The 16,503-nt window shown below is 35.9% G+C and overlaps 1 protein-coding gene across 1 annotated transcript; it reads left to right on the plus strand.

Annotated features, from left to right (window-relative positions):
• Window positions 1-10,926: 10,926 nt before the first annotated feature.
• On the plus strand, window positions 10,927-11,250 carry LOC145095970 (uncharacterized). The gene has a single exon (XM_079033769.1). It carries the CDS (start codon window positions 10,927-10,929, stop codon window positions 11,248-11,250), a length of 324 nt encoding a protein of 107 aa, XP_078889895.1.
• The last annotated feature ends 5,253 nt before the right edge of the window (window positions 11,251-16,503 follow it).

Genomic DNA, 16,503 nt, shown 5'->3' on the forward strand with positions numbered 1-16,503 from the left:
CTCCCTCTCTCACACACACACACAGACACACACACATACATATATATATATATATATATATATATATATGTGTGTGTATGTGTGTGTATTATATATATATATATATATATATATATATATATATATATATATATATATATATGGTTGTATGTGGTATCTTGAGAAGCTCAGTAGCTTTGTGCTTACAGTTCTATGTTTAATGGTTTCAGGTACTTCTGTTAGAAAGGGGAAGAGTTTGGTCTAATTGCATTGCATCCACTAGAGATCCTCAATATTTGTTTTATGATTACTCTGATGTTCTTTTGAAACTAAATTGTATACATTGATGATCTTTTGATGAAATATGCTTTAGATGGTTTTGTTTTATTTAAAAATGAAATTTTTTGTCTATGATGTTGGGGACATTACAAGTTGGTATCAAAGCCTTGGTTTGAGGGATTCAAGCTAGCACAAGGTGCATCCAAACTCACAATGAGAACTAATAAAACCTTTTTATAAGAAAAAGTATTTCTAAATAGGTGTTATACAAAAAGGGGTGTGATGCATGAAGTTAGCCGAAGATCAACTAAATTATTACCAGGATACCAATATATGAGTGTTATAGCAGTATGTTATGTTATGAGTTGCACGATAGATGTTAAGCTAAGGAATATGCTCAGGTTTGCATACTAAAAAGCCTGTTTAGTAGAGATGCCTTACTAAGCTTGATATGTGTTACTATGTGTAGCTAAGGTATGTGCTAGTAATGATACATTGTTTAATGAATGATCTAAGGTGATACATGCTTAGGATTATACAGCCTTAGAATCTTCGATTCATCCTGATTGCATATTCTTGTTTAATAAAGGACTTATTATAGATACATTTATTTAAATAAATGTTTTATCCTGAATATGTATGAATTGCATTCATTAGATGGTTTCTCATCACTGGAAGTGACCTTACTAGTACGGGAGTGGTAGAGGGAAGTACTAAGACTAGCTAGGAAGAATCTTATTGTAGTGATAAATTGTTTTGAGAGAGAGTTAGTTGTGTTAGTGGGTAGTGAATTACGAGTTTTGTGATGATCCTTGACGAAAGTACTGTGGAAGATAGTATGGTCCCACACTACTAAAAACACAAGATATTTATTTAAATCAAGGAAAGCCTAAGAAATTCTAAGCAGCTTGTAGTATAGTTAGTACTAGGTGCACGTTTTAACCTTTCTGTTGTACTTGCAGAATGGTGATTGTTTTTGTCAAAAATTCATAAACTAATTTCGTAACCAAATTAGTAAGTGTGGTTTGATGTTAATACTAAAATATTAAAAACTAGAGTGATTAAGATCTTAAAATATGTTGAAGATCTTAGTCGTGGCCATGATCATGCAATGGAAATAGTAATATTTAGGATACTATTTAGCAAAATTGATTCAATTTAAAATGTAAATAAGTGTTTTTGAAATATTTAGGACGAAAATGGTTAATATGTAATTTTGTTTAAGAAAGTTTTAAGATACTCGAAGAGGTGTCAAGATACCACATAATACCCTGATAAGTTGATATGTAACCAGATCAACAATAAAATACATATGCAAAAAGTGTTGTAACCTAATAAACAATTATTAGCCATTAAAATCAAAGCAAGAACACAGTGATGTATGAGAAAACAACTTAATCCTTAAAACCTCGGGAGGTGATAAACTCACCTACCGTTGAACTTTTATCAAATCCTAAGTAAAAGATGCTATCTAATCTTAAAAAGAATGTGTTTGTGCTTAAGTGTCGAAAGGTTAAAAAAAAAAGAAGATTTGAAAGTGGCTATGTTTGCATCGATCGACTAGTCTTTTATACATAACAATAATGACTAAAACTCCGACATTCTTGGGATTCTCCTTGATCTTTGATTCACCATTCTTTCTCGAAGGTATTCAATGTTAATGAGCCATTGACCATGTGTAGATGACTTTTTCTTATCTCTTTTTCATTAAGCCTTAAGTCCATGCATATGACATCACAAGAAGACGGTGGTAGTCCAAGATACTTAATAAATCCAAGATCTTGGACTTTTACGGGATGTTAGTGCAAGTTTAAGATATAAATGGTAATTAAAATTTTCTACCCGCAACACTAATGACCCATCATGGTGGTGGTTCTGCTCTTGGTACATACTCTAGGTCTAGGTCAGATGATGTTGGTTCATGTGATTTGGTCGCCGCACAAGTTTCAAGGGTTGTCCTTGAGGAGTTGCCCTAGTCTGTTTGGTACAACCATGTTGGAGATGATAGAAATGATGGATAATCTTCTGCAGACCTTGCGGGTTGAGCTGTTAGCTGGTCTCGTTGGAGGCGGATTGAAGATATTGAGAGTGCTTTTCAGACTAGCTTTTCCCCAAAGGGGTCAAAGGCTATATTGGTTCTTGTCTTCTATGTGATTGGCCATTTGAATAGTTGGAAGAGGTGGTTCATGCTCTAGGAGCAGAGGCAAGCAAGGTTTTTACTTGGGATGACTTTGTCACCAATCTCATGAAAAACTTTGTACTTGTGGTCGAGGTGTAAAAGTTGGACCAAGAGTTTCAGGCTCTCGAGTAGAGATTACTGCCAATTTCAGGGAGATGACATTATTGGTTCTACAATATGTGGGAGACGAGTACATGAGGATAAGAAGGTATCACTACTTGTTGAGGACAAACATCAGAGAGTTCATCAATGTGGTAACCTAAAAGACACTTGAGGATATGATTGAGTCAGCCTAGACTCGGGAGATTGTATTAGAGCTTCACGTGAAGTTGAAGGAATCATAGGTTCAGGTTTTAGGTGTTTCACTGAAGAAATTCAAGACTTGTGATACTCATTCTAGGGTCTAGTAGAGTCGTAGCCGCTGTGGTAATTGAGGCAATATGCATGATCGGGTTTGTCGTGCTTCGGGATTGGGCTGTTACAAGTATGGAAAGACGAAGCAGATTAGCAGCGATTACACTTAGGGGTCAAGACTAATACGTTTTCACTAAACCAAATTGGGTGCAAGAAGGCCGATTTTCCGACTTTAGCTGGTGGGACAATGAGGGCACCTGCTCTGGTCTCCTTGAGGATTACTGATGGCCGCCTAAGTAATGCGAAAGGTCCTGTGGTGACAAGCCGAGTGTTCCAGTTGACGATTACAGATAATAAAGAAACACTAGACGTGGTTATTGATATGCACCTTGTATTTATTTTATTTGTCACAACTAGCACTTTTGGCTAGGAAATTATGTCCTCATGTGAGCCCCAACCATTGTGAGGCTTGAACTTAAACGTTAAGATTTGCATTATGACTCCTAAGGAACCATGTATGGTATTACAAGGAATACCTTCCTCTATGGAAAATCTCTCCAAGTATATGAAGTCTCTCCCAAATCTCTCATAGTATGTGAAATCTCTCCCAAATCTCTCTAAGTATGTGAAATCTCTCCCAAATATCTCCAAGTATGTGAAATCTCTCCCAAATCTCTCAAAGTATGTGAAATCTCTCCCAAATCTCTCCAAGTATGTGAAATCTCTCCCAAATCTCTCCAAGTATGTGATATCTCTCCCAAATCTCTCTACGTACCTTCCTCAGTCGAAAACTGCTCAAAACCGGAGTACATAACCCAAAATGGGCCCTCTTGGTCCGGAACCCTCTTGCTCCGGAACCCTCTTGGTCAAGAACCCTCTATCTCCTGGACCCTCTTGGTCCGGAACCCTCTTGGTCTGGATACCTTCTAAGGAGCTAATAAGGTTCCCACTTTGGATTTCAGCATGTTTCGGAACTCCTCACAGCTCCGGAAGGTTGATTTCGGAATGAGTTCGCTTAAGCCTAGCTTCGGAATTGCCTAGTCAATCTCGCACCTCGGTTTGGACCGGCCAATTTCGCACCTGACTCCGGAACTTGAGAATTTCCATCGAAATTCATTCAGCGCCTCCATAACTCCCTTGTATCAGCTTCGGAACCTCGCAGACCCTCCCCTCCCCTCCGGAATGCAAGTTAGAGCTTCGGAAATTACTCTATGGCTCTAGAATTCACCTTATGACTCCGAATTTTGGACTATTTCGGACATTTTCTCCATTTTGGGGTATTTTGACATCGAGAATCCCACCAAACTCATATTTTTCGTAACTTAGACCCCTAAGACCTCCGTTTTATGCTAAATTTGATTATCTAAATCATATTTCCATAAAATAAAAGTTTAGGATTTAGGAAAACCTTATCCTAAATCAAGAAAAGGATAAGGAAGTTTGACCTTGTGATTTGATGTAATCTTCCATTTCCCTATGCAAATCACAATATTCAATGCTTTACCCACCAAATAACAATGCATGGACCATCAGATACCCATGCACCAAAGATTCCCTCCCTTTTCTTATACTCTTAAACACGACAGTAGAAGGAAATTGGACTTTTCACATTTTCTCTCACTTTTCCCCATTTTCTCTCAAATCTCAACTCCAAGGCAAGAACAAGGATCTTGCTGAAAGGGAAAATTTCTCAACTCCTTCCTGGAAAATTTAAAGTAAGTTCTCCACTAACCTAATATTTTATATAAATTTCTAGATGAATCCACATTATTTTATTCATAATAATATGTGATGATCACCTTTAGGATAACTTTCTCCCAAGGAAGTTCCTCATCTCAGCCAAAGATTTGGGCTTGCAACCTTCACTCCTTTACTCCAAATAACTCATCCGCTAACTCAAGGTGAGTTTTATACCCCACCTTTTTCCAAGTTTTTATTTGTTTTTGGGGGAGAATACAAGTCAAAAGTCTTGAAAAAAAGTCTAGTATAATTATTTGATTATGCATGTATGTTATGATTTATATGCTTAAGATTTCGATATATATATATATATATATATATATATATATATATATATATATATATATATAGATATATGTATGTATGCTTAAGAATTCGAGATTTCTAGTAAATCTTAAAGTTTAAACTATATATATGTATATATCATAAAGTAAATGCTAGACACAAAAGCTAATATGTTTATGAAATGTGAATCATAAATTGTACATCAAAGAACCGTGAATTTACTCCAAAGTTTTGTCTAAAACAAAAGCTGGACAAAATATTTTAAATATGGCTAAACTGCAAAAACAATAATATCTTGAGAAATATTTTGGACCTAGAAACATATAAGGGCCAAAAGGAAATTTTTTGGATAAACAAAGACCTTTCAAACGATGTCTTAAATATAGGCCTAAAATGTGCATTTAAGAAGAAATGGGCCATTTTCAACGATTCACCAAGTTTCGAGCCACTAATGACACTTTTTACAAATATGGACCTTGTTTTGATACTTTATGAAAAGAAGGACCATCCTTACCAATATCGGATAAATTTGGATCACTCTTTATAAAAAAGATTTAATACGAGTTATTCTCAATTAAAGGAAACGAGAACGATACGAATACGAAGCACAAAAATTAACAAACACAATAAACAATACGAAACGAAAATGATATTTTCCCTCCAGTAAGCACGAGAATCATTAATTATCTAGCAGATAATGGATCTCGATGATTGCTCAAAAGGGTTGTTCGTATTCTAGTCTGAAAAATCTCAAAAGTACCTAAATATAAAATATTAGTGTACATTTAAAGTCGTGTAAGGAGTTATAGCCAGAGTCTGCTGGAGGGAAAGCGGGAATTTGTGTATAGATCTGTACGGGGTTGACACCCCGCACCTTCACTGTTCGCTACAGCTAGACCGTCCAACCTAGGGTGAAATGTCTTTGAACAAAACAAGGGCGCCTGAGAAACGCCAAAACAGGTCTCGGTCAAATTAGTATGGTTATAACGACTCACTAGAATACGTTATGTCATCTAGAAATTCATGCATGGAAAAACCTCATAAACACACTTGGCACGTTGTCTTGACTGCCCTGTTCATGATAGTGATGGTCCGCATCTGATGTGTTGACTGTCCTTTTTCATCGCGTAGAATGTCCACAATCGCCATGTTAACCTCATTCATCTAACGAGTATTAGGGTCTTAAGTATACTATTTTTCCAATAAAAAAACATAGGATTTTCTAGAGAAAAATGATTATAAACAATTTTTGAAAAAGATAGTCTAACACCCACATAATCAAGGATACACAGAAAGATACCGAACTTACGAATATTTTATAGCAGAAAATATAGGATTTTTTGGGGAAAAAGTTGTAAACAATTTGAAAACGACAAACTACACACATATACAAGTATACTCGAATGAAAACAGAACTTACGACTATTTATTAGAAGAAAATATGAGATTTTCTGGAATGAACGATTTTATACGATTTAGAAACGATAAACTAAAAACAAGATTTTGAACTTTATTCTTTTAGAAAACAAGGGATTTTCTAGAAACTATTTGTTTTCACTATTCAAAAGAACCATTCCCAAATACAGTTTGCCTTTATAGATTTTGAGACTTTCCACAAATCACTTTTGGCAAATGAAAAGTAATGACATGCATGCATATATTTCATGATTTCCAAACAAGACTCCAAACGATTTTATAGAAAATATCGGATTTTCTGTTGGTACAACAAGAGTGATTGTAAACAAGCGCAAAGCTATATTTTCATACAAAAATTGTTATGAACTCACCAACTTTTTAGTTGACGCTTTTCAAAATGACTTGTATTCTCAGGAATCTAGTAAGCAGATAAGCACCACAAGCAAGGACAGGCATTGCTGCTTTATGTTATTTCTACTTTTGTTATTTCATCTTTAACTTCGGAGCAGAACATGTATTGTAAACAATGTAAGATTTATATTAATGTATGATGTTTGGATTTTGCTATGTTTGATTTATATTCAATTGTTATGATACTGCACAATGAAGTCACCCACCTCTGGACGTTCCCGCAGTCTGGTCCGGGGGTGTGACATTATTCAACTTGCTTTTGTTTTGCTCATTATTTTTTGTTGTGATTAGGAATGTTCCTAGTCAATGATACTCCTGCTCTTTTACTTTTCGATTCAGGGGCTACTTGGTCGATTGTATCTCTTGCATTTAGTAAGAAATTCGATGTTACTCAAGGAGTGTTGTCTCATTCTTTGGTTATGGAGATTGTTGATGACCACACAGTGTGTGCATCGAGGTTTTACCATGATTGTGTGTTGGAGATGTTTCGAGTACGATTTCCTGTTAATCTTGTTCATATTCCTTTGAAAGGGATGAGGATCATTATGGGTATGGATTGGCTGAGCCGAAATGGGCATATTATTGACTATGAGCGTCATCTGGTGCGAGTTCGAACCCCAAATGTGTTTCTTGAGGAATTTTTGGGGTTGCCTCCTGAGAGATAGGTTGAGTTCAGGATTGGCTAAGTTTCAGGTGCAACTCCAATATCCAAAGCACCCTACTGCTATCCGCTTCCAAGGATCTATTGTTTATTTAATCAGCTACAAGGTGCATCATGGTTTTCCAAGATTGATTTTAGGTTGGGGTATCACCAAATGCGGGGCAGTGGTGAGGACATTCATAATATGACTTTTAAGACTCGTTATGGACATTATGAGTTTTTGGTTATGCCTTTCGGTCTCACCAATACACCGACAACATTCTTGGACCTCATGAACGGGTGTGGAGACCAATGTTGGACCGTTCGGTGATTGTGTTTATAGGTGATATCTTGGTCTATTCTAAGATCAAGGAGGACCACGATTAGCAATTGTAGGAGATTCTAGAGACCTTGATGAGCGAGAGGCTCTATTCAAAATTATCTGAATATGATTTCTAGCTGTGTGAGGCTTAGTTTTTGGGTAACTTATTTAACGAGAATGGTATCTTGGTTGATCCAACCAAGATTGACACAATTATTTAGTGGTAGATTTCGAGGTCTCCATCTTAAGACTTTTCATGGTGTCAACACTATTTTGGTGATAGTTTATGTTTAGGGAAGAATTTTCAACCTACTGTTCTTATATCTTGAACTTAAATAACATCGCAGGAAAACCCAGGATCTTGGATTGATTCAATATCTTAGAATGGCATCGTTTCTCTTGTGAATCCAATGTACAGACTTAATACTTAACCAAAAAGAATTTTACCAAGTCATTAGCACGTGTTTGGTGGTTGTGGAGGACAAAAAGATAAATATCCTAAAGATTGCACACAAATTAGCATATAATGGTAAATGGATTGTATCCATGGAGATTGGTTAAAGTTTTTGATCTATAAAAATGTTGTTGTACAAACACTTGTAAAATGAAAATAAAAGTAAAAATGGGGATTTTGTTTTTTGTTATTAATATAATTATAACTAGCATAAAAGAAACACACATTAAACTAGTAAAGTTGATATAAATTAATATGGAAGAAATGGTTGGCATTTGAATACCATCATTTGAACATTTGCTAATTAGATCACTATAATTCAAGGTGCAATACTAGTAATGAACTTCAAATTTTGCTATGGTAATCCAAGAAGGTTGTAATTAATTACCTAGATTCTTCTTTGATAATATAATGGCTAGAGAAGCTCATCACATACTTTCTTATTTAAAGTCACAAATCAATGAAGCATATAATATGAGAAAATCAACTAGCATTAAGGTCTAAGATTCACTAAATCCAAAAGATAATCAACATGCTTGCATTATCATTATGGAGGAAATACTTTCTTGACTCAAATGGAATGAACACAAACACTTAAATCAATTGTTTCTTGTTAATTTGAAGATACATTACTTAACCAAGATATATACCAACTAAAAAGACATTCACATGTCTAAACTCATGATTAAAGATATATGAACACATAGTATGTTTTAATAGAACATACTCCAATAGAGATTCACCATAATTTCTTGAAGTTCTTTAAAATAAACCAAACATTCAAAGATTTCTTCTAATATCAATGTTAGATGCCATTTTATGCATATTTTAGGGTAGTTTTTATCATAATTTAGGATAATATTTTGTACATTTTCATGTCATTTATTTAGATAATGTTCAGCTCATGTCTTTTGTTAGAATTCCCGTACTGCTCATGTTTTTATGTCGATTTCAGATAGTTCGAGTGGAGCAGTGCTTTGGGAGCAGTTAGATGCGTGTTTGGAGCTTAAAATGGAGCTTGGAACTTACGGAGGATTACGAGGAATAATTACAAGATGTTTTGGTCAAGAAACATTCGATTGAATTGGTCACACTAAGATAGAATATGCAATCTCAAAGTTAAAGGATGTTGCTGGCAGCTTTGACCCCCTGTCAGGATTTTGACCATATCTTGAGAACCGTCACTCCGATTGACGCGATTCAAAATGATCCAGAAAGCAGACAAAATTTTGGACATCATAGGCACAACCTGCGATCGCAGGTTCTCTCCTTGCGATCGCAGGTGACCCTTTTTGCAATCGCAGGTTGCCTTCGAGGTTCTTTTATGCCCAAAATTCATCCGGAAGTGAAAACTCAATACCTGCGATCGCAGGTTGTGTACATGCGATCGCAGGTTGGCCAAAAAGTGTCAAAATAGCATCATACTTCATTAAAAAGGCACCAAACGTGTTTATTTCAAAACCTGCGATCGCAGGTTGTCCTTTTGCCATCGCAGGTGCGCCGTTTTTGCTGTTGGACATATAAATAGACCCTTATAACCTTCCAGTAACCTAAGTTGGCGATTCCAGAGGTTCCAAACGGTGAAAATATGATTTTGGAGGTGTTTCTTCTCCGATTTCAACGATTTCTGAAGATCTGAAGACTATGGATCATCTCCTTTAAGTAGATTAGTAAGATTAGTAGTTTGATCTCGCTTTTCATTTGTTTTTATTAGATTTTAGCCATGTTTGGCTAAAACCCTATTTTTCAGTTTTGCAAAGACGGTTACTTTTCATGTGATTGGTCATTAGATCTGGTTTTTGATTTGTGTTTCTATCTAGATTCTTCAGTTTTGAGCTTAACGAATGTTTGATTTGAATTCTTGTTAGTCTGATCACCTAGCTAGGGTTTTATCATTCCAGTTAATCAATTAATAGAATCCATAATTGTTATATTAAATTGGTAAAAGTAACAAGTATCAGATTGGTTCCGTTTTGGGATTTAACTCTGGTGTAAACTGTAAAAATCATATCTTTACGCTTCCGAGCTTGAGAGAAGTATTGGATATTGCTAGGAATTTTACATAGAACTTAATGCAACTTTTCTGCTCTTAATTAAGAGCTTATTTGATTAGACAGTAAAAAGTTAGGGTTAATTGAAGAGCTTGTTTTGGTTAACTAAATAAGGTAAAAGAGAAATTACTAGAGCTTGTTAGTTTTTCTCAGTACCAGCTTAGATTGAACGCATCTCAAATAACCAGGTCAACGTTGATTGCATGATTAGGAAAGTCGCAGCAGAGCTGAAATCGTTTTTATTATTGATTTTCATTTAGTTTAATATCACTGCAATTTTAGTTTTTAGTTTAATTCAAATCCCCCTTTTATATTTTCTGTTTCTTGACCAGATGTGCCTGATGCAAAAAGGCATTGACCATTAGGCTGTGTCCCTGAGGATTCGACCCTACTTCCCTATGCTAAATTTTTAATGCAACCAGCAGTGATAATTTATTTGCTTAATACGTGCGCGACAACGTGTTAACAAATTGGCGCCATTGCCGGGGACACGGTGCTTTCTAATAGTTTTATGCCAAGAATTTTTCATTCAGGTACATCTTTAGTTTTTTATCCAGAATTTGAGCGAACTGCAAGGAGACTGAAAAAAGAGGCAACAAGAAAGAAACAATCAACTGGTCTTTTATTTCATCATCTTTCCTTCCTCCAGAAACCTCCACACCACAAGGCACACCCTTGTGAAACGAATTAGATTTGTTTTTTCCAAAAGTACCCCCATCATCACCTCAAAACAGCCTATATAAAACTTATTCCCCACCCTCTTCCATTAAAACTGAAATCACAGACTCTTCAGAAACCGAATCTGAAGACTTAGTTATGAGTGGAGATGAAGCAGAAAAGACCCTTAGAGAGTGGGCCACTCAAGAGGTCAATCAGCAGCCCCTCTGTATTACGTTTCCAGAAGCCCAAAACTTCGAACTCAAATCTGGGCTGATTTATCTTCTTCCCACATTTCACGGTCTAGAAAACGAAGACCCACATAAATTCCTCAAGGAATTTCATGTGGTTTGTTCAGGAATGAAGCCTCATGCTGTCACAGAAGAGCAGATAAAGTTAAGGGCATTCCCTTTTTCGCTTCAAGATTTTGCAAGAGAATGGTTGTATGAACTCCCATCTGGTTCCATCACCACTTGGACATAACTCGCAAAGCTGTTTTTAGAGAAATATTTTCCAGAAACGCGAGTTTCCATCCTTAGAAGACAAATCCTTGGGATCAAACAAGGAAGACAAGAAGCTTTACATATCTACTGGGAGAGAATCAAGAAGCTTCTGGTACGGTGCCCACAACATGGGATTAGCGATTATCAACTCTACAATTGTTTTTGTGAAGGCCTGACACACATGGAGAGGCGCCTGATAAATGCTTCCGGTGGTGGTTCTTTGGGTGACATGACCCCAACTGAAATCAGAGATCTAATCGAAAAGCTGGCGATCGAGTCTAAAGATTCTGGGAATGAAGACGAGTGTTATCCAGATCAGCCCAGAGGGATCAAGGAAGTCAGCAACGTTCATCTGGAAGCTCAGATATCTGAATTGACAAAAGCTGTTATGTTGTTGACTAAAGAAAAAGCAGCTGCAAAGAAACAATGTGGGATTTGCTTAAAGATTGATCACCCTACAGATATGTGCCCAATATTGCAAGAGGATAGAGTTGCGGTCAAAGCTGTCGGGGGCTACCAACAGAATTTTCAAAATAATTATTAGCAGAAACAACAGAGTCAGCCTCCACCCGGATTTCAGCAACAACGAAATTTTCAGCAGTCGGGTTTTCAGCAAAATTTTCAAAATCAGCGGAATTTTCAGCACCAAAATTTCCAGCAGCCTTTGCAACAACATTCTGGCAGCTCTAGCATGACCTTGGAGGATATTGTGAAAAGTCTGGCCACAAGCACCAAAGCATTCCAGACAGAAACCAGAGCCTGTATCAAGAACCTAGAGCAATAGGTGTCTCAACTTGCCACTTCTGTGGGTCGTCTGGAGTCTCAAGGAAAGTTACCAGGTCATACAGAAAACAATCCAAAGCATAATGTGAGTGCTATTTCCTTGAGAAACAGAAAGACATATGAAGGCCCAAGCTCATCTGAACCAGAAAATAAAGATGAAGAAGAGTTTGAAGAGGTTCTGATAGAAGAAGGAGATGTGGAAGAGACAGAAAAAGAAACTAAAGCTGAAAAGTTTGAAGAGCTGTTGGTTGAAGAAGAATCTGAAAAGATGGAAGAAAAGGAAACTCCAACAGTATCCAAGCCAATTCTGAAGGAGTACAAGCCATTACCTCCATTCCCATCAAGACTTAAGAGTACGAAGCGCGGAAGAGATGATGAAGATATTATGGAAATTCTTCGAAAGGTTGAGGTAAATATCCCACTTTTAGATATTATCCAACATATCCCTCGCTATTCTAAGTTACTTAAAAATTTATGCAACTCAAAGACAAAAAAATGAAATTTAATGAGATTGTAAAAGCTGGTGAAAATATCTCGTCTATTTTACAAAAAGGTTTACCTCCAAAGTGCAAGGATCTGAGGATTTTCTCAGTTCCTTGTAAATCGGGGAAACTTAATTTTACGAAAGCCATGCTTGATTTAGGAACTTCGGTTAATGTCCTTCCCTATTCTATTTTTGAAAAATTAAAATTGGGATCTTTGCAAAAGACTAGGACAATTATACAGTTGGCTGACCACTCAACAGTACACCCAAAAGGTGTACTGGAGGATGTTCTTGTTCAAGTGGATAATTTGATTTTTCCCACTAATTTTTTCATTTTGGACATGGGAAACTTGGACACTTCAGATGCAAACTCAATTATTTTGGGAAGACCTTTTTTGAAAACTGCTAAAACTAAGATTGATGTTTTTGCTGGTACTATTTCTATGGAGTTTGATGGTGATATTGTGTACACTAAAATAAAGATGTTGAAATTCTAATTGATAAATTTTCTATTAATTATCTGGGTATCAGCAGTCCTTTTTCTAAGGACTGCTGTGATTTTTCAAAAATGGTTTTGTGCAAGATTTATTTTTAATAGGAACTAGATAATTATACATTAAAGGAGCTGAACATAGCTATGCTTGAGGAGATGAAAGATAATGTGAATTCTGCTGGAGGAACTGGTACAAAGCTGATTGAAAAAGCTGAGCTTGGGGAAGATGAGAAAAAGGTAATTTCTAACATGAAGCTAAAGAAGAAAAAGAAGAAGATGGGTGCTGTCAAGAAGAATGGAAAAAGAAAACGGCTCAAAAATCTAAAATTTGAGTGATTTGATAAAAATCTGGAGTCTTTCCAGTTTGCTAAACAAGTTCCAGATCCACCCATATTGCCATATTTGAAGGGATCCGGAGTGACAAGGAAAAGAGTTGAGCTTCAGAGAAGTCCCAACCACACCAGTTAATAATCTGGTTGGGCGAAGTCCAGCCAAAGACCTTAAAAAGGGTGGCTTTCCGGGAGGCAACCCGATGAGTAGTTTTTAGTTTTTATGCTTTCAATAAAGAGTTGGTTGCCGTTCCATGCAAGCTTGGGGAAATCAGAGGATCTTCAAAGTCGCTGAAATTCAGATTTTTCGCCACATTGTCGTCAAAATCAGACTTCAACCAACTTATCAGGTACATTCATTCCTAGCTGCACCTTTTTGCCCTTATATTCTTTATTGAGCTGTTCATTCCCCTCTGAGCATTGAGGACAATGCATCATTTTAAGCTTGGGGAGGGGGTTAGTGTAAAATGTCAATTTTTGTTAGGTTAAAATTTTCAAAATTTTCTTTGTGCATTTTATATTCTGCATTGCATTTGCATATAAAAAATTAAAAAAAAAGTCCAAAAAATATTTTATTTTTCTGCATTCATAAATAAGACAACAAAAAAAACCCAAAAAGATTTTATTTCTAGTTATTTTTATTTTTATTTTCTGCATATTAAAAAAAAATTCTTTTAAATCTTTAAAAACTAATTTTACATGAGATCATGATATCTTTTTACGTTCGATAGCTCTGTTAAGATGAAGTGTGATAGTTACCGAAAGTGAGGTCTCATTACAATCAATTTTAAGAATTATCTTTTCAAGTGCTTTAAATGTTTTTAATATGAACCAACATAAGAGTTAGAGAATTTTTACAATGGAAGTGTGAGATGGAGAAATGAACAGTGTTTTGAAAATAATTTCCTTGAATTCCTTAAAAAGAACCTAGATTGGATAACCCTTATCATTCCATGAAGTACTAAACCCTATAGTTTCAGCGCCTTTTGACGTTGGGAGGGAACTCTCGTTGTACCCACAAATAGTTATCATTTTTGAAGTATTGAAGATATGGTGGGCCTCAAAGTAAAATTCGCGCCCGTTCAATATATATGTTAGAAATGGTACATCAAGCAACTTGAAGAAATCTGCAATTCAAAGTCAAATCCAAGTCAAGTTCAAGTCGAAATCAAGAAGCAAGTTAAATCTGAAGAGTTGATCAAGACAAAGAAGACGTGTGGTATAATGAGATTGATCCCTCGATAGTGGAATCATAAGGGTAAGCTTGGGTTTTCTGTCCATAATGGAGCTTACCGCGTTTACTGGTCGAGTTCAGAAAAAAAGGAGGGGTTAGTCAAGCTAAGTTTTTATAAATGAATTTTCGTGAAATTATTTTTAAAAATACACTGTTTTCACAAATTTAATTCGGCGAAAAAATTATTTGCTCAAGCTTGGTTTAACTCTTTAAATATAACTGTGAATCGTTAATATAAAGTATTGAGACTATTGTCTAGGTAGTGTTTTCATTGGAGCATCCTCGTTGTGAAATCTGATCATGTGAACAAAAAAAGAGTAAAGTACTTTAGATTATGTTTATAGTCTTTATTCTAAATTCTTTTTATGACATCTACATCTTTCCATTTCTTTATAATGTTTTATCTTCTTCTTACTGGAGGGCAAGTAAGGTTTAAGCTTGGGGAGATTTATTAGATGCCATTTTATGCATATTTTAGGGTAGTTTTTATCATCATTTAGGATCATATTTTGTACATATTCATATGCTTTATTTAGATAATGTTCAGCTCATGTCTTTTGTTAGAATTCCCATACTGCTCATGTTTTATGTCGATTTCAGATAGTTCGAGGGGAGCAGTGCTTTGGGAGCAGTTAGATGCGCGTTTGGAGCTTATAATGGAGCTTGGAACTTACAGAGGATTACGAGGAATGATTAGAAGATGTTTTGGTCAAGAAACATTCGATTGAATTGGTCACACTAAGATAGAATATGCAATCTCAAAGTTAAAGGATGTTGCTGGCAGCTTTGACCCCCTGTCAGGATTTTGACCATATCTTGAGAACCGTCACTCCGATTGATGCGATTCAAAATGATCCAGAAAGCAGACAAAATTTCGGACATCATAGGCACAACCTGTGATCGCAGGTTGTCTCCTTGCGATCGCAGGTGACCCTTTTTGCGATCGCAGGTTGCCTTCGAGGTTCTATTATGCCGAAAATTCATCGGGAAGTGAAAACTCAATACCTGCGATCGCAGGTTGTGTACATACGATCGCAGGTTGGCCAAAAAGTGTCAAAATAGCATCCTACTTCATTAAAAAGGCACCAAACGTGTTTATTTCAAAACCCGCGATCGCAGGCTGTCCTTTCGCGATCGCAGGTGCGCCGTTTTTGCTGCTGGACATATAAATAGACCCTTATAACCTTCCAGTAACCTAAGTTGGTGATTCCAGAGCTTCCAGACGGCGAAAATACGATTTTGGAGGTGTTTCTTCTCCGATTTCAACGATTTCTGAAGATCTGAAGACTGTGGATCATCTCCTTCAAGTAGATTAGTAAGATTAGTAGTTTGATGTCGCTTTTCATTTGTTTTTATCAGATTTTAGCCATGTATGGCTAAAACCCTAGTTTTCAGTTTTGCAAAGACGATTACTTTTCATGTGATTGATCATTATATCTAGTTTTTGATTTGTGTTTCTATTTAGATTCTTCAGTTTTGAGCTTAATGAATGTTTGATTTGAATTCTTGTTAGTCTGATCACCTAGCTAGGTTTTTATCGTTGCAGTTAATCAATTAATAGAATCCATAATTGTTCTAATAAATTGGTAAAAGTAACAAGTATAAAATTGGTTCCGTTTTGGGATTTAACTCTGGTATAAACTATAAAAATCATATCTTTACGCTTCTGAGCTTTTGAGAAGTATTGGATATTACTGGGAATTTTACATAGAACATAATGCAACTTTTCTAATCTTAATTAAGAGCTTGTTTGATTAGACAGTAAAAAGTTAGGGTTAATTAAAGAGCTTTTTTGGTTTACTAAATAAGGTAAAAGAGAAATTACTAGAGCTTGTTACTTTTTCTCAGTACCAGCTTAGATTGAACGCATCTCAAATAACCAAGTCAACGTTGATTGCATGATTATGAAA

The sequence above is a fragment of the Lactuca serriola genome, chromosome 3 (genome assembly GCF_051521515.1).
Source record: "Lactuca serriola cultivar US96UC23 chromosome 3, Lser_US96UC23_V15, whole genome shotgun sequence".
Classification (NCBI taxonomy): domain Eukaryota; kingdom Viridiplantae; phylum Streptophyta; class Magnoliopsida; order Asterales; family Asteraceae; genus Lactuca; species Lactuca serriola.

What these genes read in the sequence shown, in the direction of transcription:
- LOC145095970 (XM_079033769.1), top strand. Translation starts at nt 10,927, where the DNA reads ATGAGTGGAGATGAAGCAGAAAAGACCCTTAGAGAGTGGGCCACTCAA.